General features: G+C 39.1%; 1 protein-coding gene across 1 annotated transcript in view; it reads left to right on the forward strand.

The window, feature by feature from the left end:
* The window catches only part of LOC115224326 (transducin beta-like protein 2), a 40,011-nt gene that overhangs the window by 10,458 nt on the left and 5,625 nt on the right, over positions 1-23,928 (forward strand). The window contains exons 4-9 of the mRNA XM_029795186.2: positions 1,945-2,053; positions 4,151-4,250; positions 5,280-5,366; positions 10,277-10,412; positions 14,202-14,251; positions 16,074-16,253. Of these exons, the coding sequence (XP_029651046.1) occupies positions 1,945-2,053; positions 4,151-4,250; positions 5,280-5,366; positions 10,277-10,412; positions 14,202-14,251; positions 16,074-16,253 (662 nt within the window). The remainder of the gene's footprint in view (positions 1-1,944; positions 2,054-4,150; positions 4,251-5,279; positions 5,367-10,276; positions 10,413-14,201; positions 14,252-16,073; positions 16,254-23,928) is intronic.

Here is a 23,928-nt window from a genome sequence, read left to right on the forward strand (position 1 = left end):
CACTTACTCTACAATGTCATTCTAAAACTTAAACAATTACATCATTGAAATCTCAAAGCTACATGGTAATACATGAGTCATCCATATCAATGTGAATAAATAAGTTTACACTTGACAGAGAAATCTGAATGCTAAAGGGTTGATTTCACCGATCACCTTACATCAACTTCCTCATGGAACTAAGCCAGACTGCATCTTGGCTCTTTACCCTTTTACCCTAATCAATTTTTTTTAAAAACTCATTCTATAACATTCATAACCTGGTCCAATAGTTTGATATCACTGTAGTTTCTTCTCCTGAGAACTTTGCCTTTATAACAGTTGATCATGATCATGCTGATGATGCTATGCTAGTTTCCTCTATGTGAGTAACCAGCCTGTGCTCTACTCCACCAGAAACCTCTATCAGCTCAGCTGTAATTCCTGATGTTTCATGTGCCTTTCCTATCTTCATATCCTTGACCTTTTTGTTACTGTATTTCTTTTGAGATGCTCTGTGTTTCTTTCAATTACTTTAAATATAGTGCTGGTGGCACATAAAAAGCACCATCCGATCGTGGCCGTTGCCAGCCTCGCCTGGCCCCCATGCCGGTGGCACGTAAAAAGCACCATCCGATCATGGCCGTTGCCAGCCATTGCCTGGCCCCCAGGCCGGTGGCACGTAAAAGGCACCATCCAATCATGGCCATTGCCAGCCCCGTCTGGCACCTGTGCCGGTGGCACATAAAAAGTACCCACTACACTCACGGAGTGGTTGGCATTAGGAAGGGCATCCAGCCGTAGAAACATTGCCAGATCAGACTGGGCCTGGTGCAGCCTTCTGGGTTCCCAGACCCCAGTTGAACCGTCCAACCCATGCTAGCATGGAAAGCGGACGCTAACGATGATGGTGATGATGATGAAAGAATTTAGTAAAATAACTTAGTTATCATTAAGCTGGTGTTAGGAATATAAATTGTGACTAAGGTTTGGTGAATGATTTTTAATTCAAAACTTATGAAAACAAAATATTTGTACTACAGAGCCAGAGCCGGTTTCAGCCGGGTTAGTAATGAAAGGGTTAATTACACTATCCACCACATTGACGTCAATTTGATTGGCTGGTCCTTGTGTAGAGTCTACCTGGGATAAGCTCTCGTTCTCTTGTGCATTCTCCTCTTATAATATCGCTTCCAGGTTTCCTTCTATACAGCACTACTATCATTATGAATGCTCTTCACTCTGACAGCACCTCAGTATCATCAATCATCCATCATCAATCATTAAACATCTGTCTTCGATGCTGGCTTTAGTGAAACAGTTTAACAGGATCCAAAAAGCCAGAGGACTGCATTGCGCTCCAATGTCTGCTTTGTCTGATGCTCAACCGATTCATATCATCATCATCATCATCGTTTAACGTCCGCTTTCCATGCTAGCATGGGTTGGACGGTTCAACTGGGGTCTGGCAAGCCCGAAGGCTGCACGAGGCCAGTCGGATCTGGCAGTGTTTCTACAGCTGGATGCCCTTCCTAACGCCAACCACTCCGAGAGTGTAGTGGGTGATTTTATGTGCCACCAACACAGGTGCCAGACGAGGCTGGCAGACGGTCACGCTCGGATGGTGTTTTTTATGTGCCACCTACACAGGTGCCAGACAAGGCTGGCAGACGGCCACGCTCGGATGGTGTTTTCTTATGTGCCACCGACACAGGTGCCAGACGAAGCTGGCAGACGGTCACGCTCGGATGGTGTTTTTTTATGTGCCACCTACACAGGTGCCAGACGAGGCTGGCAGACGGCCACGCTCGGATGGTGTTTTCGGTGTTTTCTTATGTGCCACCGACACAGGTGCCAGACGAGGCTGGCGAACGGCTACGATCGGATGGTGTTTGTTACGTGCCCACATGTGTACGTGAAATGAAATGATTTCTTTTTTGTTTTTTCTTTGCTGTTTCTGTGCAGAGCGTTTTTAGTGAGTTTGGCAAGAAAAAACATTTTGCGGGTTTACCGAATTGGAAAGAAAAACGATGGAAGTATAGGAAACTTTGTGGCTGCATTTGATTTCCCTCAGGTAAGATTACACTTCCATATTATTCGCTCCATTCTCTCTCTTTCTCTTTTCTCTTTTACTTGTTTCAGTCATTTGACTGCGGCCATGCTGGAGCACCGCCTTTAGTCAAGCAACTCGACCCCGGGACTTATTCTTTGTAAGCCCAGTACTTATTCTATCGGTCTCTTTTGCCGAACCGCTAAGTGACAGGGACATAAACACACCAGCATCGGCTGTCAAGCGATGTTGGGGGGACAAACACAGACTTACAAACTCACACACACATATATATATACATATATACGACGGGCTTCTTTCAGTTTCCGTCTACCAAATCCACTCACAAGGCTTTGGTTGGCCCGAGGCTATAGTAGAAGACACTTGCCCAAGGTGCCACGCAGTGGGACTGAACCCGGAACCATGTGTGGTAAACAAGCTACTTACCACACAGCCACTCCTGCGCCTGTTTTCTTTCTTTCTTTCACACATTCCTGTCTTCCACTTTTCTTGCTGTTCTTCTTTCTCTTTTTATTTGTTTTTTCTTTTCTTTCTTATTTCCTCTCTGTCTTTCTCTCCTTTCAGCCTTCTTTCGTTTTCTTTACCCTTTCTTTCCTTCTTTCTTATTCTTTCCCCCCCCCCTTCCTCTCTTCTTCTCCCATTCAAACATATTCTCTTTCATTATCTTGTCCCCTTTCATTCTATTCCTTCCTATCTTCTTTCTTCTGAAGCATATCTTCGTATCACCCTCCTCATACGAGCCTAACCCTAACCCCATGCCCAACCCCAACTGACACAACAGCAAACAAACAAACACAACAAAATACAACACCCTCTTTTAAGACCTTCATTTAACACACTGTTCTACTGTTTCTCTCAATTCATTCTCATTACCCCATGCTTGAAACATTCAAGCATAACAACGCGACACACTTCAGTGACTCAAGCGAACTCAGTAATACCATTCACACAGTAAATGCTTGTCTGCTCTGTTTGCCATATTCATTGACAGTTTGCTGTTTGTCTGATCAACAAGCCATTAGTCAATACCCGTGGTTCTCAGCCATCCTTTTCTCTAAGGACCCTTTGATTACTGTTTTATTCTGGTGGACCCTCATAGTCATTCAATGGTTAACCCTTTAGCGTTCAAATTACTCTGACAAATGTATAGCCTATTTATTCATGTTGTTTTGAATTAATCCTGTATTATGTCATAGATTTGAGATTTTGGGCACGTTAAAAACCACCCAGCACACTCTGCTGAGTGGTTGGCATTAGGAAGGGCATCCAACCGTAGGAACTATACCTCAAGAGACAGCTGAGGTCTAGCTAGCTCCGTGTCAAACCATCCAACCCATGCCAGCATGGAAAGCGAACGTTAAACAACAACAATGATGATGATTGTCTATATTTAGAATGACATTGTAGGGTAAGTGTGAGAGACTAGATCTGGCCAAATAAGAGGCATATTTGGGCTGGATATGGGCAAAGGGTTAAAAACTAGTTTTCTAGAAACTTCTTTCAAAATTCCTATTTTGCTTTTCACACATATCACTTCTGTAGGTTGAACTATGTAAAACATCTGAGAAAGAAATTCAGCTGTGTCTTGCAATAAATGCATCTAATGCAAAATGTTTTCATTGACCCTTAAAATACTATTTTGGATCCCCAATTTACTATTTTGCTTGTGTGGATCCCAAAAATCTTATATGGACCCTCATGGGGCATAAGGATCCCAGCTGAGAACCACTGGTCTATACTGTATCACTTCTCTATCTTGGTATGTTTATCCATATAAGTACATTTTAGTGTTACAGGCGAAGGCGCATGGCTCAGTAGTTACAGTGTTGGGCTCACAATCATGAGGTAGTGAGTTCAATTCCCGGACCAGGCGGTGTGTTGTGTTCTTGAGCAAAACACTTTATTTCACACTGCTCCAGTTCACTCAGCAATTGAAGTCTCAAAACTTTTCATACACTCCTCGTAGATAGATAGATAGATAAATAGATAGATAGATAGACAGACAGACAGACAGACAGATAGAGAGAGAGAGAGAGATAATTAAATACATAAATAAAAGATGTGTTTTCATTTAAATATATTTCTCTTTTCTTGTTTTAGTACAACCAAGCTGATATACGAAATATTGGTGTTGCTTCCAATGGCCGTTTTATCATGGTCGGTTATGCCAATACCACAATCCTTGTCGTCAGTATAAAAGGTAAGCCACACTAAGAATTCGTTGTCATTCGGAAATTCTTGAAAATCGAAAATATTTTTCATTATTTTGAAATTCTTTGTTAATTTGGATTTTTTTTAGTATTTGGAAATCTTTGTCATTCTAAAATTATTATTCTGAATTTACCAATCCATTTCCTATTGTCCAGTCCTCTGTACCACTTCTTTTATGTTCATCTCTTTGTCACTTAAAGGTACGCTCTCCCCATCTTCACTGCTATCATCTCTCTCCTTCTCTCCTCTTCTCTCTCATTTCCAACTGGGGTACTCCTGTATCTCCTCCACTATACTTTAACCTTTCATCACCTGACACAAACCCACCTCCCTTGATACTATTCCCCCTTCATTTGAAGGTGAGGTCTTATTGTGCAATTTATTTAGCAACCTCACTACTCCTTGTGCTGTGTAAAAAGCACCCAGTACACTCTGTAAAAGGGTTGGCATTAGAAAGGGCATCCAGCCATAAATACCATGCCAAAGCAGATATTGGAGCTTGCCACAGTCCTTTGACTAACCAACTCCTGTCAAATCCTCTAACTCATGCCAGCATAAAAAACCGATGTTAAATGATGATGAGGAGGAAGAATTACAGAATAATAAGGATTTTCAAATAAAATCCTTATTGTTCTGCTATTCTTGTTATTCTAAAATTCTTTGTTATTCTGAAATTATCATCATTCTAAAATTCTAAAAGAGTTTTAGAATTCTTGTTCAAACATCCATTATTATTCTAAAATTCTTTGCTATTCTGAAATTATCATCATTCTAAAATTCTAAAAGAGTTTTAGAATTCCTATTCCAACATCCATTATTATTCTAAAATTCTTTGCTATTCTGAAATTCTTGTTTTAAAATTCATTGTTATTCTAAAATTCTTTGCTGTTCTAAAATTCTTGTTCTAAACGTCTTTGACATTATGAAATTCTTGTCATTCAGAAACTCTTGCTCTGAAATTCTTTGTTATTCAAAACTATTATAATAAATGCCATTGTCTTTTGTTTCTGTCTTTCAGGAGACATCCTTGCAACAATTGACACCCACCAAGTGACCAATAGCTTAGCTTTGGTCTCTCATTGTGGACGTTTCATCGGATCATCTGGTTAGTTTTCATTTGATTTTATTTCATTTTTTTTCTCATGACTTTCCTTTTCTTTCTTTGTGTTTTTGTGATAAAAAAATGATGTCGTTATAAGTTTCCAGCAGGAACAATCACTGGTGCATTGCATTTTTATAAAACCCGCTCTGTGTGTGTGTGTGTGCATATGTTATCAGGTTTTATATATGCATGGTGTGCATGTATGTATGTATGTATATATACACACACACATACACATATGTATATGTGTGTGTGTATATATGTGTGTGTGTGTGTGTATGTATGTGTGCATGTGTATATGTAAGTGTGTGTGTGTGTATATATATATATATATATATATTACAAAATTAGAAAATGGAGAAACATACTTAAATCAATAAAACATCAACTATCAGATGATACCCAATCAATACTTTATTACACCATTACATATCAGTAAAGGCATTATACAAAATATACAGTAAATGTAAATAGACAAGGAAATATAAGTAGCAGTATATCTAGCAGTATATTGGATATATGTTATCCCATGGTGGGTTGAATTTTCAACCCCTATCTCATTTTATAACCTATATATATATATATACACACACACACACCAAAGCCTTGTGTGGATGTGTTAGATGGAAACTAAATGAAGCTCATCATACATATATATTTATGTATGTATGTGAGTAAGTGTATGTTGGTGTTTCCTTGCCTTGGTAAGTCTGGCCACAGGAAGATATTTCCTTGCTTGGATACAGGTGAGGGATGGCAGCAGGTAAAACCTCCCACCATAAGGAAATCTGGCTCACCTTATTCTGTCTGACCTGTGCAAGCAGGTAAAAGTGGGCATTAAAAGGATGATGGTTCCAGGTTCAGTCCCACTGCATGAGACCTTGGGCAAGTGTCTTCTACTATAGCCTCAGGCCAACCAAAGACTTTTGAGTGGATTTAGTAATTTAGTATACAGAAACTGAAAGAAGCCCATCATTTCGTCTGGCACCTGTACCGGTGGCACGTAAAAAGCACCCCACTACACTCAGAGTGGTTGGCGTTAGGAAGGGCATCCAGCTGTAGAAATACTGCCAGATCACTTGCAGCCTTCTGGCTTCCCAGACCCCAGTTGAACCGTCCAACCCATGCTAGCATGGAAAGCGGACGCTAAATGATGATGATGATGATCTGTGTGTGTGTGTGTGTATATATATATATATATGTATATATATATATGATGATGATGATGTTTGTGTGTCTGTCTCCAACCACCACTTGACAATCAGTGTTGGTTTGTTTACATCTCTGTAACTTAGCAGTTTGGCAAAAGAGACCAGCGGAATAAGTACTAAGCTTTACAAACACATAAGTGCTGGAGCCTATTCATTCGACTAGAATCCTTCAAGGTAGTACTCCAGCATGGCCATAATATAATGACTGAAACAAGTAAAACATAAAAGTAAAAGGTCTAGGCGCAGGAGGAGTGGCTGTGTGATAAGAAGCTTGCTTCCCAACCACATGGTTCTGGGTTCAGTTCTACAGCATGGCACCTTGGGCAAGTATCTTCTACTGTAGCCTCAAGCCAACCAAGGCCTTCTGAGTGGATTTGGGAGACAGAAACTGAAAGAAGCCTATGTCTGTGTGTTTGTTCCCCACTGGCATGGGTTAGACAGTTTGGATCTTTTCCTTTTGAACGGCAGTTTTCAACACAATTTCTAGTTAACTAAACACTTTCAAACTTCGTATACTGGCAGAATGTGTCAAAATAAAACATTTTTTTTCTTATGGCTTTCTTGAGAAAATTGTAATTTGTAAGTTTAACGTAGTTTAATTTTTCGAATTTTAACCAATCAATGACCTCTAGTTAGCTAAAATCATTTGCTGCATCTAAAACTGAGACAACATCCCGTCACTGTTATTTAAACGTACAGAGCGTGTGTATAAAATTATAGAATTATTTTGTTTGTTAATTGTTTAAATTATTTTCCATTGCTTTCGTTTTAGCCTTTCATTTTTTTTTTCTTGATTGTTATCCTTAAATTAATTGGATCTTTTCCTTTTTAAACGGCAGTTAAAAGATCCCTCGAAACAAAAACAAAACAAATACTTTTAGACACACGCATAACAATTAAATTAATTTAACAATTAAGAAAAAAAACGAAAGGCTAAAATTTAGGGTTAGGCTTAGTGACAGGATGTTGTCTCAGTTTTAGACACAGCAAATGATTTTAGCTCAATAGAGGCCATTGGTTGGTTAAAATTCGAAAAATTAAACTGCGTTAAACTTACAAATTACAATTTTCTCAAGAAAGCCAAGAGAAAAAAATGTTTTATTTTGACACATTCTACCAGTATACGAAGTTTAAAAGTGTTTAGTTAACTAGAAATTGTGTTGAAAACTGCCGTTCAAAAGGAAAAGATTCGACAGTTTGACTAGAACTGATAGGCCAGAGACTCCAGCAATGGCTGAGAAGTTACCCTCAGCAAGAGACCAGCATCCCATTCAAGGTGGAGTGTTGTAATCGCATTTACTATTGTATGCTATGGAAACCAGGTTTAAGTTCTTTCCAAAAGGAATGTGTGGAACTATGTAAATTATGCTGGTAAACACAAGAGCAGAATGTGTTCAACTTGTATAAAACGAAGATGATGACAACAAGACAACCATTACCATCATCATCATCAGCATCATTATAATCTCAACCGAGGAAAGCGCTGAGGCTGGAATTGTGATTCGTAGCTACATATTTAGTTGTCGCTATTTGTAATGTCACAGGGAAATGTTAAAATTTGCATGCAGTGAAATTTAAAACTTTCGTTTTATTGCAAAATGTTGACACCATCATTAGTCTTGTAGCAGCTGTTCCAAATGTGGCCACCACATCATCCTCCCTCTTCTCACATCTCTCTCACTATCTCTCTCTCTCTATATATATATATATTATATAGATATATATATAGAGATATATATATATCTATATATAGATATATTCTAATGTATATAATATATATATATAATATATATATATCTAGATATAATATATCTATATATATATAATAATATATATATCTATATATAAATATATTATATATCTATAATAGATATATATATATCTATATAGATATATATATATGTATATATAATATATATATATATATATATATATATATATATATATATATATATATATATAATAATTATATATATATATATATATAGTATGTATATATAATAATATATATATATGTATATAGATATAGATATATATATGTATATATATATGAGATATATATATGTATATATATATATAGATATAATATATGTATATATATATATGATATATAGAATATATATATATGTATATATATATATAGATATATATATATGTATATATATATAGATATAATTATATATATAGATGTAGCTATATATGTATATATAGATATAGATATATATGTATATATATAGTATATATAGATATATATAGATATATATATAGTATATTATTATAGATATCTAGATATATATAATAGAGATATATTATAGATATATATATATATATAGATAGATATCTAGATATCTTATCTGTGTATATATATATATATCACACACACACACACACTATCTTATTTATATATCTATCATTTTTCCCTCTTTCTCTCTCTGTGTGGAAATAATTGAGTTTGATTGAGGAGCAATTTAACTACTGAAGGCCTGTCATGGGGGTGGGGGTGGGATGTGCTACTGTGTGTGTGTGTGTGGTGAGTGTAGGGGATGGTTATTGTTGTATTCACCCTTTCTGAAATTTCCTGTGTTGTTACCTTTCACCTTCTGTAATGTCATGTGACCCAGTTTTCTGGGTCAAGTGATAAAGTTACAGGTAGTGAGGAGGTGGCTCACAATGGAAATGATGATAATGGACCGATAAAGTTCATGAACCCCAGCTTCACAGTTTTATGCAATGGGATGCATATATATATATCTATTTATATATGTGTGTGTTGATATGTAAATAAAATGTGTCTATTTATATATCCAACATGTACGTTGAGCACGCGTTAGAACTATGGTTTTCTCAGTTCCATACCGGGCATATTTTATATATATATATATATATATATATATATTAATAGTTATCGCCATACTAATATGGCAGTCCATAAATATATTAGTATGGCGATAACTATTTATATGCAGTAACGCTGCCGTAATCTCCTTTAGAGAGACTTAGTAATTTTAATATTATATATATATATATATATATATATAACTCTTTACCTTTTACTCTTTTACTTGTTTCAGTCATTTGACTGCGGCCATGCTGGAGCACAGCCTTTAGTCGAGCAAATCGACCCCCGGGACTTATTCTTTGTAAGCCCAGTACTTATTCTATCGGTCTCTTTTGCCGAACCGCTAAGTGACGGGGACGTAAACACACCAGCATCGGTTGTCAAGCAATGCTAGGGGGACAAACACAGACACACAACACACCCACACACACACACATATATATATATATATATATATATATATATATATATATATATATACGACGGGCTTCTTTCAGTTTCCGTCTACCAAATCCACTCACAAGGCTTTGGTCAGCCCGAGGCCATAGTAGAAGACACTTGCCCAAGGTGCCACGCAGTGGGACTGAACCCGGAACCATGTGGTTGGTAAGCAAGCTACTTACCACACAGCCACTCCTACGCCTATGTGTTCAGGCAACAATGATTTGATGGAAGGAGTGAGCTAATGTGCAACACAGATATTTCATCACTATAAACAAATCATTTTTTGCAGTTTGTTCAGTGAGAAATTGCAGAACCATCTTCCTTGTACTGCTAGAGACTACCATCCATATATGTGTGTGTGTGTGTGTGTGTGTTTTCTTTTATGTTTCAAGTTACCTAATTATTTGTTTATTTAATAGGTTTCACACCTGATGTCAAAGTGTGGGAAGTTTGTTTTGACAAGTCTCTACTCTTTAAGGAAGTCTCTCGAGCTTTTGAACTGAAAGGACACAGCGCCGGTGTGAAATGTTTCAGCTTTAACATGGACTCCACCAGGTTACATACATTTTCTATTACATTCTCTCCTCCCCCCCCCCCGCACACATGTGTGTGTATGTCTGTGTGACAGATGTGTGTTATGTGAGTGTAATGGCTTTGACAGTCTTATATAGGATACCATACTTCAACAGGATTTGTAAGATGGCCTTTTTGTTAACTTTATCAAATGCTTTGGAGAATGACCAGTGCCCTTTGCTTGGAGATTCTGACCTCTTACTCTTTTACTTGTTTCAGTCATTTGACTGCGGCCATGCTGGAGCACCGCCTTTAGTCGAGCAAATCGACCCCCGGGACTTATTCTTTGTAAACCCAGTACTTATTCTATCAGTCTCTTTTGCCGAACCGCTAAGTGACAGGGACATAAACACACCAGCATCGGTTGTCAAGCAATGCTAGGGGGACTAACACAGGCACACAAACATATACACACACACACACACACACACACACAACACACACACATATATATATATATATAATATATATATATATATATATACATACATATATACAACAGGCTTCTTTCAGTTTCCGTCTACCAAATCCACTCACAAGGCTTTGGTCGGCCCAAGGCTATAGTAGAAGACACTTGCCCAAGGTGCTACGCAGTGGGACTGAACCCGGAACCATGTGGTTGGTTAGCAAGCTACTTACCACACAGCCACTCCTGCGCCTATAATTTTTCTAAGGGTGAGGATCTATGCTAGTATTGATCTGCCTTTGAAGAAGCCATTTTGGTTCCGTTTTAGGACAATATCATTATGAAGGGAAATTCCATTCTTAAGGAGATTAGTGACATCAAGTACCTTTGGTCCTATGTTACTGACATTAAGAAGCACTTTCTGGTATGCAAGGTACAAGCCTGGAGTGCCTTTAACAAGCTCCAATAAATCTCACTATCATGTATTTGTAAGTGAACAAGGCTGGCCTTCTTCAGGGCAATGTGGAGAAAGCATTCTGCTTTGTGGAGCTGGAATTTGGACAATGAAGAAGCAGCTTCAACATTATTTTGATAGTATGTACACTAGGCTTCTCATGAAGGGTTAAAACATTTCGTTGTGGTGAATACAAGACTAAGGAGGAGGTTTACAGACATTCCACCCAGCTTTACTATTATTGCTCAATGCAGAGTAAGATATGCTAGTCACTGCTATTGTGCTAAAACACCAGACCATATTGGATATGTTCTGGTGACTTCTTAATTGAGAACAAAGATCACCCACTATATTAACCCTTTCGTTACCAACCCGGCTGAAACCAGCTCTGGTTTAGTAGTACAAATGTCTTGTTTTTATAAGTTCTGAATTAAAATCTTCCACCAAGCCTTAGTCACAATTTATGTTGCTAACACTAGCTTAATGATAACTAAGTTCCCTCTCTCTCTGTCGGAGAGGCACAAGCACCTACACGCACATATACACACACGGCAGTAACTTCCGCCTGCCGAATTCAATCACAAAGCTTCGGTCAGCTCGGGGCTATAGCAGAAGACACCTACCCAAAGTGCCACGCAGTGGGACTGAACCCGAAACCATGCAGCTAGGAAGCAAGCTCCCTAACCACACAGCCATGCCCGCTAAATTCTTTGTTACGTTTAAAGTAATTGAAACAAACACAGAGCATCTCAAAATAAATACGGTAACAAAAGGGTTAATGGTATGGACAGAGATATGCATGAAATTTTGACTGTACCAAAACTACTGAAGGACAGAGAGTCCTGACACAGCATTGTGAGATTCATCTCAGATGTGGCCACTTGAAGGAAAATAAGAAGATATAGGATGGTCGTGCTCAGCTCAGATAAATTATTTTTTTAACTGTTTCCAGCACTACAAAGCAGTTTCTGGACTTTAATTGACTGAAAACAAGATAAGTTCCAATAGGCTCTAGATGTTGTTGATGATGTTACCTCAATCAAACAGGCCTATGATCAAATACATACCAATTGTGACCACCCTCTTCCAAACAGTTTTACAGAGAATCTTAAAGAAACTTCATTTGCATGAATGGTTATGCTTTGTTTGCAATCAGCCCTCACATATGAAGACAAGGGAATGGATGGAAGCACTCCGTCGGTTACGACGACGAGGGTTCCGGTTGATCTGATCAACGAAACAGCCTGCTCGTGAAATTAACGTGTAAGTGGCTGAGCACTCCACAGACACGTGTACCCTTAATGTAGTTCTCAGGGATATTCAGCGTGACACAAGAGAGTGACAAGGCCGGCCCTTTGAAATACAGGTACAACGGAAACAGGAAGTAAGAGTGAGAGAAAGTTGTGGTGAAAGAGTACAGCAGGGATCACCACCATCCCCTGCCGGAGCCTCGTAAAGCTTTAGGTGTTTTCGCTCAATAAACACTCACAACGCCCGGTCTGGGAATCGAATCCGCAATCCTACGACCGCGAGTCCGCTGCCCTAACCACTGGGCCATTGCGCCTCCACACAAGGGAATACACACACACACTCAGATCAAGCTTCTTCTCAGTTCTTGTCTACTAGATTTTCACTTACAATCTATTGGATTGTCTGAGACTATGGCAGAAGACACTTGCCCAAAGTACTTATACAGTGGGATTGAACTTGGGGAGCTGTGGTTTCAAAACAAATTTCTTAACCACACAGCCATGCCTGCACCATGTTGAAAAGTCTGTTATTGAAATTCTGACAAGAATAAACTCGCAGAAACAAATATTTATATAAGTGGTTAATTTCAGGATGAGACTTTGAAATGATAGAATGTTTGACATTAGTAATGACCCCAAGTTCAAATCCTGTCAGCAGAAATTCTGAGAAGGAAGCCTGGGACTAACCTTTGAAATGGATAGTTGAAAGAACTTGGTCACTGAGAAGGACATTCTGACAAATCCATAAATATTTTGATATTTCATGGGAAAATTGTAGCTGAGGTAATAAGCAGAAGAGAAGTACATATATTCATGTCTATATATGTATGAATATATATATATGTGTATTGTGTGTGTGTGTGTGTGTGTGCTTGTATGTACAGAGATAATGATGTAAATAAACAAATACTCTTGGCTTAGATATACAAAGTATACATATATGTATACATGTAAATAGAGAGAAAGCAAAGACTAAAAATAGTCAGACGATATTTATCTAATGTATTTACATGATAAATATTTGTGTATAAATATTTATATATATATTCATTTATAGATATTTATATATTAACAGAGCAAACTTAGTTACAGACTGTAAGTTCAAATCATTTGAGTGCTCCTGTTTTCTATATTGAGCAGCTCTGGATCTGCTGACTCTCTATATATGGATATGAATATGTGGAGGCGCAATGGCCCAGTGGTTAGGGCAGCGGACTCGCGGTCACAGGATTGCGGTTTCAATTCCTAGACCGGGCGTTGTGAGTGTTTATTGAACGAAAACACCTAAAAGCTCCACGAGGCTCCAGCAGGGATGGTGGTGATCCCTGCTGTACTCTTTCACCACAACTTTCTCTCACTCTTACTTCCTGTTTCAGTTGTACCTGTATTTCAAAAGGGCCGGCCTTGTCACTCTCTGTGTCACGCTGAATATCCCCGAGAACTACGTTAAGGGTACACGTGTCTGTGGAGTGCTCAGCCACTTACACGTTAATTTCACGAGCAGGCTGTTTCGTTGATCAGATCAACCGGAACCCTCGTCGTCGTAACCGACGTAGTGCTTCCTCACATGAATATATATGCACGAGCAAAACGCCCCCCCCCCCCGTCCAATGTGTGTGTTTTTCTCAGTACATAAGGTCTTTTTTCGCTATTCTTTCTAGAATGGCCTCAGCTTCTAAAGATGGAACATGGAAATTGTGGGACACAGACGGTAAGCTATTTTCTTTCTACACACACACACACAAATAAAAAACATAAATACATTCCATTGGATTTATTTTCTTTCAAAAATTACACAATTCTTCATTTTTCCCCATAATTATTAATTTGATGAACCAAATGGAATTCTTTCTAATTTTGACACAAAGCCAGCAACTTTGAAGGAAGGGATCAAGTTCCATCACATTGACCCCAGTACCTTTACAAGAGTCAAGTACTTATTTCTATCAACCCCAAAAGGATGAAGGACAAAGTTCACCTCAGCAGGATTTGAACTCAGAATAATAGAGGCCAGAGCAAACAGAAATAATGAATCTAGTTGTTTAGCCCCAGGATAACCATGATCAAGGTGACCTATGATCAGAGATGTTCCAGCCATAACAGTGCTGCCTCTTTGTTTATCAGGGGCTGCATTGTTCGATGTACCCTCCTTTATTTAAGACAGTAAGGTGTGATCTGTCAGACGTTTAGCTGCTATTTCTAGCTAGTTGAGTTACCATGCTGGAAACTATTGTGAAGACAAAACAATTTTCACCACTGAAGCTTGATATTATTTACACATTCATTATTCATATGCTTTTGTCCATCCAAAGGGGTTTTTAACCCAATATTTATACACTATTATTTTTAGCTTTATCTACTTTATGTTCATTATTTAAAAGGATTTAATTAATGTCTCTTAAATTCTTATGACATGATATATATAGGTGGCACATAAAAAGCACCATTTGAGCGTGGCTGCTGCCAGTACCGCCTGACTGGCCCTCATGCCGGTGGCACTTAAAAGCACCCACTACACTCTCGGAGTGGTTGGCATTAGGAAGGGCATCCAGCTATAGGAACTCTGCCAGATCAGATTGGAGTCTGGTGCAGCCATCTGGTTCACCAAACCTCAGTCAAATTGTCCAACCCATGCTAGCATGGAAAGCGGATGTTAAACAATGACGATGAGATATATATATATAATTTTAGTGACTGATACAGTGGTATACTTTAAAGACTGATATGCATTGATCTATGGCAGAATATATGTATAAATAAATTGTTGAATCTATCTGAAATTCTCCTTACCGTTTATATATATATATTGAGAAAAAAAAGTTGTCAAAATTTTGGTAAAAAATCCTTTTATTTCTTCATTATTATTAGCGCTTTCGTTCCTCTGTAGAATTTGTTAAATACAATGAAGAAATAAAAGCATTTTTTTCCAAAATTCTGACAACTTTTTTTTCTCAATATTCAATTAAGTACATCACACCCAACACTATATATATACACATACATACACATGTATATATTTATGCATATACTCTAAGGTGGAGTGAAAATTGAAAATGCCTGAGGCCTAAAATCTTGCTATATATTATTACTAGAAAAATGCAAAATTTTTGCTTAGATCACTCAAGGGCATTTGCTCCCTCGAACCCCAGAAGCTCCACTATTGTGAAAAATTTACTAAAATCCCCCATTTTCGGGGTTTAGGGGGCTTGAGAGAGTAAATGCTCTTGATTGATCTCAGCGAAAATTTAGAATTTTTCGCGGTGCCCCAGCATGGCCACAGCTCGTGAGCTGAAACTAGATAAAATAAACTTTAAAAAATAGCAAAATTTTAGCCCTCAAGCACTTTCAATTTTCACAATTTTTTATTTCCACTTCACCCTAATATGTACACCCCCCCCACACACACATACACACACATATATATGCATAAGTATACACACAAACATATATATAAGAATTTTTAAATGCTTTTTGCATGTGTGTGTTTGTGTTTAAAGGATGCATGTAAACTATTATTAAATTCTCTTCTACAGTGCAATACAAAAAACAACAAGACCCATACCTGTTATACACTGGGACCTTCCATTCGAACCCATCACACATTGTTATGTCACCTGATTCACGAACCGTTGTAATGTCTCATGGAAACAAAATTGTTGTCTTCAACACCTTTTCAAAAAAAACTGAAATGATGATGGAAAATGTTCATGAAGGTAATTAATAATTTTTTTTTAAATTTTGTCTTTGTTTTTTTTTGGGGGGGTGGCATTTTGCTTCCCATTTTCTGGGCTTTAAACAACCACCATCACCACTGCTTCCACCCACTCCATTTTTACATGTACTCTTTTGCGCTCTTACTGGTTTCAGTCATTGGACTGCAGCCATGCTGGAGCACCGTCTTGATGGGCTTAGCTGAACAGTCCACCACAACCCTACTCCACTCCCTCACCTCAACTTCCCCAGTATTCATTTCTAAATTTGATACTTATTCTGCCAGTCTCTTCTGCTGAACAGCTAAGTTACAGGAACATAAACAAACCATAAACAAAAATATAGGCGCAGGAGTGGCTGTGTGGTAAGTAGCCTGCTTACCAACCACACGGTTCCAGGTTTAGTCTCACTGCGTGGCACCTTGGGAAAGTATCTTCTACTATAACCTCGGGCCGACCAAAGCCTTGTGAGTGGATTTGGTAGACGGAAACTGAAAGAAGCCTGTCGTATATATATATATATGTATATATATGTGTGTGTGTGTTTGTGTCTGTGTTTGTCCCCCCAACATCGCTTGACAACCGATGCTGGTATGTTTACGTCCCCGTTACTTAGCGGTTCGGCAAAAGAGACCGATAGAATAAGTACTAGGCTTACAAAGAATAAGACCTGGGGTCGATTTGCTCGACTAAAAGGCGGTGCTCCAGCATGGCCGCAGTCAAATGACTGAAACAAGTATAAAAAAAACAAAAACCAACACTGGTTGTCAAGTGGCGATGAGAGACAAACACAAACATAATGACGCACTTACACAATACACACACATACACATGTGTACGATGGGCTTCCACCCAGTTTCTGTCTCCTAAATTCACTCACTAGACATTGGTCAGTTCGAGACTATAGTTGAAGAAACTTACCCCAGGTGCTGCGCAGTGGAACTGAACCTAAAACCATGTAGTTGCAAAGCAAAGCTCCTTAACCACACAGCTGCAGGCTTTTCTTAATTACCGTTTGTTGATTATAATTAGCTTTCTTTGATTTTACTCTTTCTCTTTTACTTGTTTCAGTCATTTGACTGCGGCCATGCTGGAGCACCGCCTTTTAGTCGAGCAAATCGACTCCAGGACTTATTCTTTGTAAGCCCAGTACTTATTCTATCGGTCCCTTTTGCCGAACCGCTAGGTGACGGGGACATAAACACACCAGCATCGGTTGTCAAGCAATGCTAGCGGGACAAACACAGAAACACATACACACACACACACACACACACACATATATATATATAATATATATATATATATATATATACGTATATACGACAGGCTTCTTTCAGTTTCCGTCTACCAAATCCACTCACAAGGCATTGGTCGGCCCGAGGCTATAGTAGAAGACACTTGCCCAAGGTGCCACGCAGTGGGACTGAACCCGGAACCATGTGGTTGGTTAGCAAGCTACTTACCACACAGCCACTCCTCGTTCACTTTCATTCGTCATCATCATCATCATCATTTAGCATCCGTTTTTCCATGCTGGCATGGGTTGGATGGTTTGACTGAAAACTGGGAAGCTGCAACATGTTCCAGTTGTCATCATTGTTGTTGTTGCTGTTTAATCCCTGACAGCCCTGATAGAACCAACACATGATCAAAGGCATTCTAGCCATGACTATCACATCTTATTTTCTTGGTGTTGTGTACCTTAGACAACATACTCTGATGTGTCCCCCCCCCGCACACACACACACACATAAGATGACTATATAGTATGTAATGTAACAGTGATTTGGTCTAGTGGTTAAGGGGGTTGCACTCACAAGCATAAGGTCATGGTTTCAATTCCCAGATCAGTCAGTGCAAGACACTTCATTTTCATATTGCCCCAGTCCACTCAACTGTAAATGAGTTCTACCAATAGCCAGGAAGTTAACCCTGTGAGGGACTGGCATCCCATTCGGGGTGGTGTGGGGTTGTAATCTCAGTTACCATGGAAACATGGTTAAGCTCTGGCGTTTTGAGTCCCAGGACTTATAAGGCTGGTTTCATGGCAAACTTAAGTTGCTCTTATCAATGCCCTCAGCTCCAATATAAATACTGACCTATTAGTTATAATGAGGTGGAGGTACCTGGCTTAATGGTTAGGGTGTTGTAAGACTGTAGTATTGATTTTTGGACCAGGCAACACATTGTGTTCTTGAGCAAAACACTTCATTTCACGTTGCTCCACTCAGCTGGTAAAAATTATTAAAACTATTAAAAATTAAGGCGGCGAGCTGGCAGAATCATTAGCACGCCGGGCGAAATGCGTAGCCATATTTCGTCTGTCGCTACGTTCTGAGTTCAAATTCCGCCGAGGTCGACTTTGCCTTTCATCCTTTCGGGGTCGATAAATTAAGTACCAGTTACGCACTGGGGTCGATATAATCGGCTTAATCCGTTTGTCTGTACTTGTTTGTCCTCTCTGTATTTAGCCCCTTGTGGGTAGTAAAGAAATAGGTAAAAATTATTAATCCTGCAACAGACCATTGTCATGTCCAAAAAGAAATATCTTTGCCAGAAAAACCAGGAAACTGGTTCTATGCCCCTTACAGAGTAATGTGAATAAACCCAATAGTTATAACTGTGGCTTTAATTGTTGTAGTCTTGTACCTTATATCAATGTCCACAACTTGGATGTTTAGAACACACACCCCACATTTTTGTTATAATTGTCAGTTGAAGATTAAAATGTTGATGTATAGCCCCAGATTTAACCTATTTGAACAGATCTATTACCAAAAGTATTCCAGACGTGACCATCCCATCTTTTTTCTATGTGCAGGCCCCAAGACCACATTATCCATTTTTTTTTTCATAGACAGTGGTTTATGATTTGAGGGAAATTTAGCTGTTATTTCTAGCAGGTTGAGCAACCATGTACAGGCTCCCTTTTTAGTTTGAGATTAAAATGTATTTTTTTATCTTGCTGTATTTAGATTTTATTTTACCAACCACATGGTTCCGGGTTCAGTCCCACTGCGTGGCACCTTGGGCAGGTGTCTTCTACTATAGTCTCGGGCCAACCAAAGCCTTGTGAGTGGATTTGGTAGACGGAAACTGAAAGAAGCCCGTCGTATATATGTATATATATATGCGTGTGTGTGTTTGTGTGTCTGTATTTGTCCCCCTAGCATTGCTTGACAACCGATGCTGGTATGTTTATGTCCCCGTTACTTAGTGGTTCGGCAATAAGAGACCGATAAAATAAGTACTGGGCTTACAAAAGAATAAGTCCCGGGGTCGAGTTGCTCGATTAAAGGCGGTGCTCCAGCATGGCCGCAGTCAAATGACTGAAACAAGTAAAAGAGAGTAAAAGAGTTATATAGAGATTGCATGGGAGAAAATCTCATACTTTATAAGAGGAAAAAACAATTTTATCAACCGGGATTCCAATAACGGTCAAAGAATGCTGTTTAGATTGCTGCAGTAAAGATTTTACTGCAACCAAAGTTGGTAGTGTTCTCCATTTCTAAGCACAGCATCTTAACACAGGCTAAATCAATATAATATAATACTGGTATACACACACACACACTCTCACTTTTTCTCTCTCTGTTTCCATTAAACTAAGCATGCATGTTTTTTCCTCTCCCTTGACCCTTTAGCACTTAAACCGGCCATATCCGGCCAAAAGTATTCTGCCTGTTTTATGTTCAAGCTGGCCAGATCTGGTCTCTCACACCAACCCTACAATATCATTTTAAAAATTAACAGCTACCTCATCAAAATCTCATAGCTACAAGATAATGCATGATTAGTTCAAAACAAAGTGGATGAAAAAAGCATTAATTTTGGTAGAATAATGCGAACACTAAAGGGTTAATTAACCACGATGATGATGATGATTCTAAGTGGGCTTCAAAATCCCTTTAATTTAATATAGTAACCACCCTACTAGTCTCTTTTTATTATTATTATTATTATTTTAATTATTCCTCTCTAAATTCGATAAAGTTAATCAATCATATTCTGGGGTTTTCATCACTCCAAAATTTTTTATTTCAATCAATCATGTTTTTTTTTTTCTGCCAACATTTATAACCAAACTATCAGCATAGCCTGGCATTGCCCAGGTATGTAAGAGCCCCTGGAGCAGACATGATGCTCGCTGTGAATTTTTAAAAAATTCCTGCCAATTTGAGAAAGATATTGTCGAAAATATGTCATCTTGAATTTGAACACGATTTCCCAAAATGGCATGATTTTATCGATTTTTTCTGATGGTAAGGTATTGCATGGAAAACTAACATCAGAATTAAGTTTCTTAGGGTGACATTAAGCTTCACCATGAGTTTGGTGAAAATCGATTGCAAGTTGCGAAAACTACAACAGAAAATGTGTTGCAAATAAAAAGCTTAGATTCTCGACCCCATGTCGAATTTATCGATTTTTTTCAGAACTGGGGGAACTTTTCAAAATTTTCGCTGCGTTAGTTTTGAATTACGACATTGGGCTATGTGTGTGTCAAGTTTCATCAAAATCGGTTGAAAGCCGTGGTCAGGGTAAGGGTACAACCTGACAGACACACAGACAGACAACTTGCCTTTTTATATATATAGAGATACCAAAGATATTGGAAATGTTCTTCCCAGTGTGGTGAGAAGTTTGCTTCCTAACCGTATGGTTCTGGGTTCAGTCCTAATGCGTGGCACTTTGGGCGAGTGTTTTCTACGATAACCTTGGGCTGACCAAAGCCTTGTGCGTGGATTTGGTTGATGGAAACTGAAAGAAGCCTGTCGTGTGTTTGTGTGTCTTTGTGCCTATGTCTGTCCCCCACAACAGGTGTTGGTGTATTTACATCCCCATAGCTTAGTAGTTCAACAAAAGCTACTGATAAAATAAGCACCGGGGTTGATTTGTTCGACTAAAAATTCTTCGAAGCAGTGCCCCAGAATGGCCATGGTCTACTGACTGAAACAAATAAAAGATAAAAGATATAATCCTAATCATTGTTAACTCCATCATCATCACCACCACCACCATCATCATATTCTATCCAGTTTTTCCATGCTGGCATGGATTGGACAGGTCTGTTCCAGCACAGTGTATCAACATTTGTTGCTGTCCTCATCATCTGATAAGCATAATACACACACACACCCTCTCCTTGAAGAAAACCCCAACAAACTTTTTCTTTTTTTTTTGTTGGGGTTATGGCTTAGACAGAAGGACAGCTTTCATGACCCTTTTATGGAACCTCTGACTGGCAGAAAGGAAGAAATGAAGTCCTTCTCTGACCAATCTAGTCCAAATGTTTGCAACAATATTTAATTAATCCATACTACACCGTAAGGAGCATAAAGCCTCAACCATTTCATGCTAAGAGAGAGATTAATTACTCTCACTTCATCTTCCATGCATCCTTTCCTGGTCTTCTTAGGTCATCCAACTTCCCTCTTTCCTTCAGGTTTCCATCCTAACTCCTGTCTTGCAATACTGATTGGAGGTCTCCTTAGAATGTGACTAATCCAACCTCATTTTCTTTTCAGAATTTTTTTATTGATGTGAGTTTGGTTCATCTCATCCCACAGACATCTGTTTGCAGTTGTATCTGGACACCAGATCTTGAGAATAGCAGTCTCCACTAAAGACTCTCAAGAGCCTCCTCTCAGATCTCACACATATCTAATCCAAATGTTTGCAACATAGTAACCCCCTCTTAAGGCACTCAGGGTCCAGATAATGATGCTAAACTAGATGATAAAATCTATCTTCCACCTAAGGTTGTCTATGCCATTCATCATCATCATCATCGTTGTTTAACGTCCGCTTTCCATGCTGGCATGGGTTGGACAATTTGACTGAGGACTGGCGAACCAGATGACTGCACCAGACTCCAATCTGATCTGGCAGAGTTTCTACAGCTGGATGCCCTTCCTAAAGCCAACCACTCCGAGAGTGTAGTGGGTGCTTTTATGTGGAGGCGCAATGGCCCAGTGGTTAGGGCAGCGGACTCGCGGTCGTAGGATCGCAGTTTCGATTCCCAGACCGGGCATTGTGAGTGTTTATTGAGCAAAAACACCTAAAGCTTCACGAGGCTCCTGCAGGGGGTGGTGGTGAACCCTGCTGTACTCTTTCACCACAACTTTCTCTCACTCTTTCTTCCTGTTTCTGTTGTACCTGTATTTCAAAGGGTCAGCCTTGTCACACTCGGTGTCACGCTGAATCTCCTCGAGAACTACGTTAAGGGTACACGTGTCTGTGGAGTGCTCAGCCACTTACACGTTACTTCCACGAGCAAGCTGTTCCGTTGATCGTATCAGCTGGGACCCTCATCGTCATAACTGACAGAGTGCTCCTTTATGTGCCACTGGCATTAGGGCCAGTCAGGTGGTTTGGATGTTCTTACTATCACCAACCAATTTATAGTAAGGAATGGATACATTTCATTGTGCAGCTTGCAGCACTAGGTGGGATGCTTGTGACAGGACAAAAGAACCCTTTCTATCCAGTATCAATAATTTAGGGGGTTTTCTTCCAGAGTTACTGTTATCCTAAAAAAAATGTTGCCTTCACTATGGCTTGCAAGATCCATATCTTTTCCATTTCTTCCTCCTATATTTTCCTAAAACTGATAGAATAACTTCTCTACTGAAATGATTTGCATAATGCAAAGCTTCATAAAGAATGTATAGCAGATTATCACAGCAAGATTTCAACTGGCTATTCCGGAATTATAAGTCTGATCACTGAAAATCATCTCCAGTTGCTTAGAAACACCAGACATCCCCAAATCACAGACATGGCTGTGTATTGTTGAGAAGTACTATGGTCTCAAGCGAAGTACCACTGCATGGTACCTTGAACAATTATCTTCTATTATGGCCCTGGGCCAACCAAAGCCTTGTACATGGATTTAGTAGATGGAAACTGAAAGAAAGCTGTCATGTGTGAGTGTGTCTCTCTCTTCTCTCTCTCTCTCTATATATATATATATATATATATACACACACACACACACACACACACATATATATATACACACACACACATATATATATATACACAGACACACATATATATATGCCAGCGCCGCCTTGGCTGGCTCCCTTGCCGGTGGCACATTAAAAGCTCCAACCGATTTGGACGATGCCGATCCCCCCTGGCACCTGTGCAGGTGGCACGTAAAAAGCACCCACTACACTCGCTGAGTGATTGGCGTTAGGAAGGGCATCCAGCTGTAGAAACTCTGCCAGATCAGACTGGAGCCTGGTGCAGCCCCTGGCTTCCTAGACCCCGGTCGAACCATCCAACCCGTGCTAGCGCGGAAAACGTACGTTAAACGATGATGATGATACATATCTATCTATCTATATATATATATATATATATATATATATATATATATACACACACACACACGCACACACATACATACATGTGCAAGGAGGTGCTGAAAAGTTCCTGGCCTTAAGGGTATCACAAAAGACCTGACTGGAGGCCCAAACTTCCAAGTTCTTTTACAGTGCTTAGAAAAACTGAAGGACTTCTGCAATAAGGGTGTGAATCTGAGAGAGGAATATGTTGAATAAAATCATAATTAACCGATCCTCCTGTATTTTCTTTAATCTAAAGCCACTTTTCAACACGCCTTCATATGTGTATATGTGTGTGTGTGTGTATGTGTGTGTGTGTG

Source organism: Octopus sinensis, linkage group LG25, assembly GCF_006345805.1.
Source record: "Octopus sinensis linkage group LG25, ASM634580v1, whole genome shotgun sequence".
NCBI classification, from domain to species: Eukaryota; Metazoa; Mollusca; class Cephalopoda; order Octopoda; family Octopodidae; genus Octopus; species Octopus sinensis.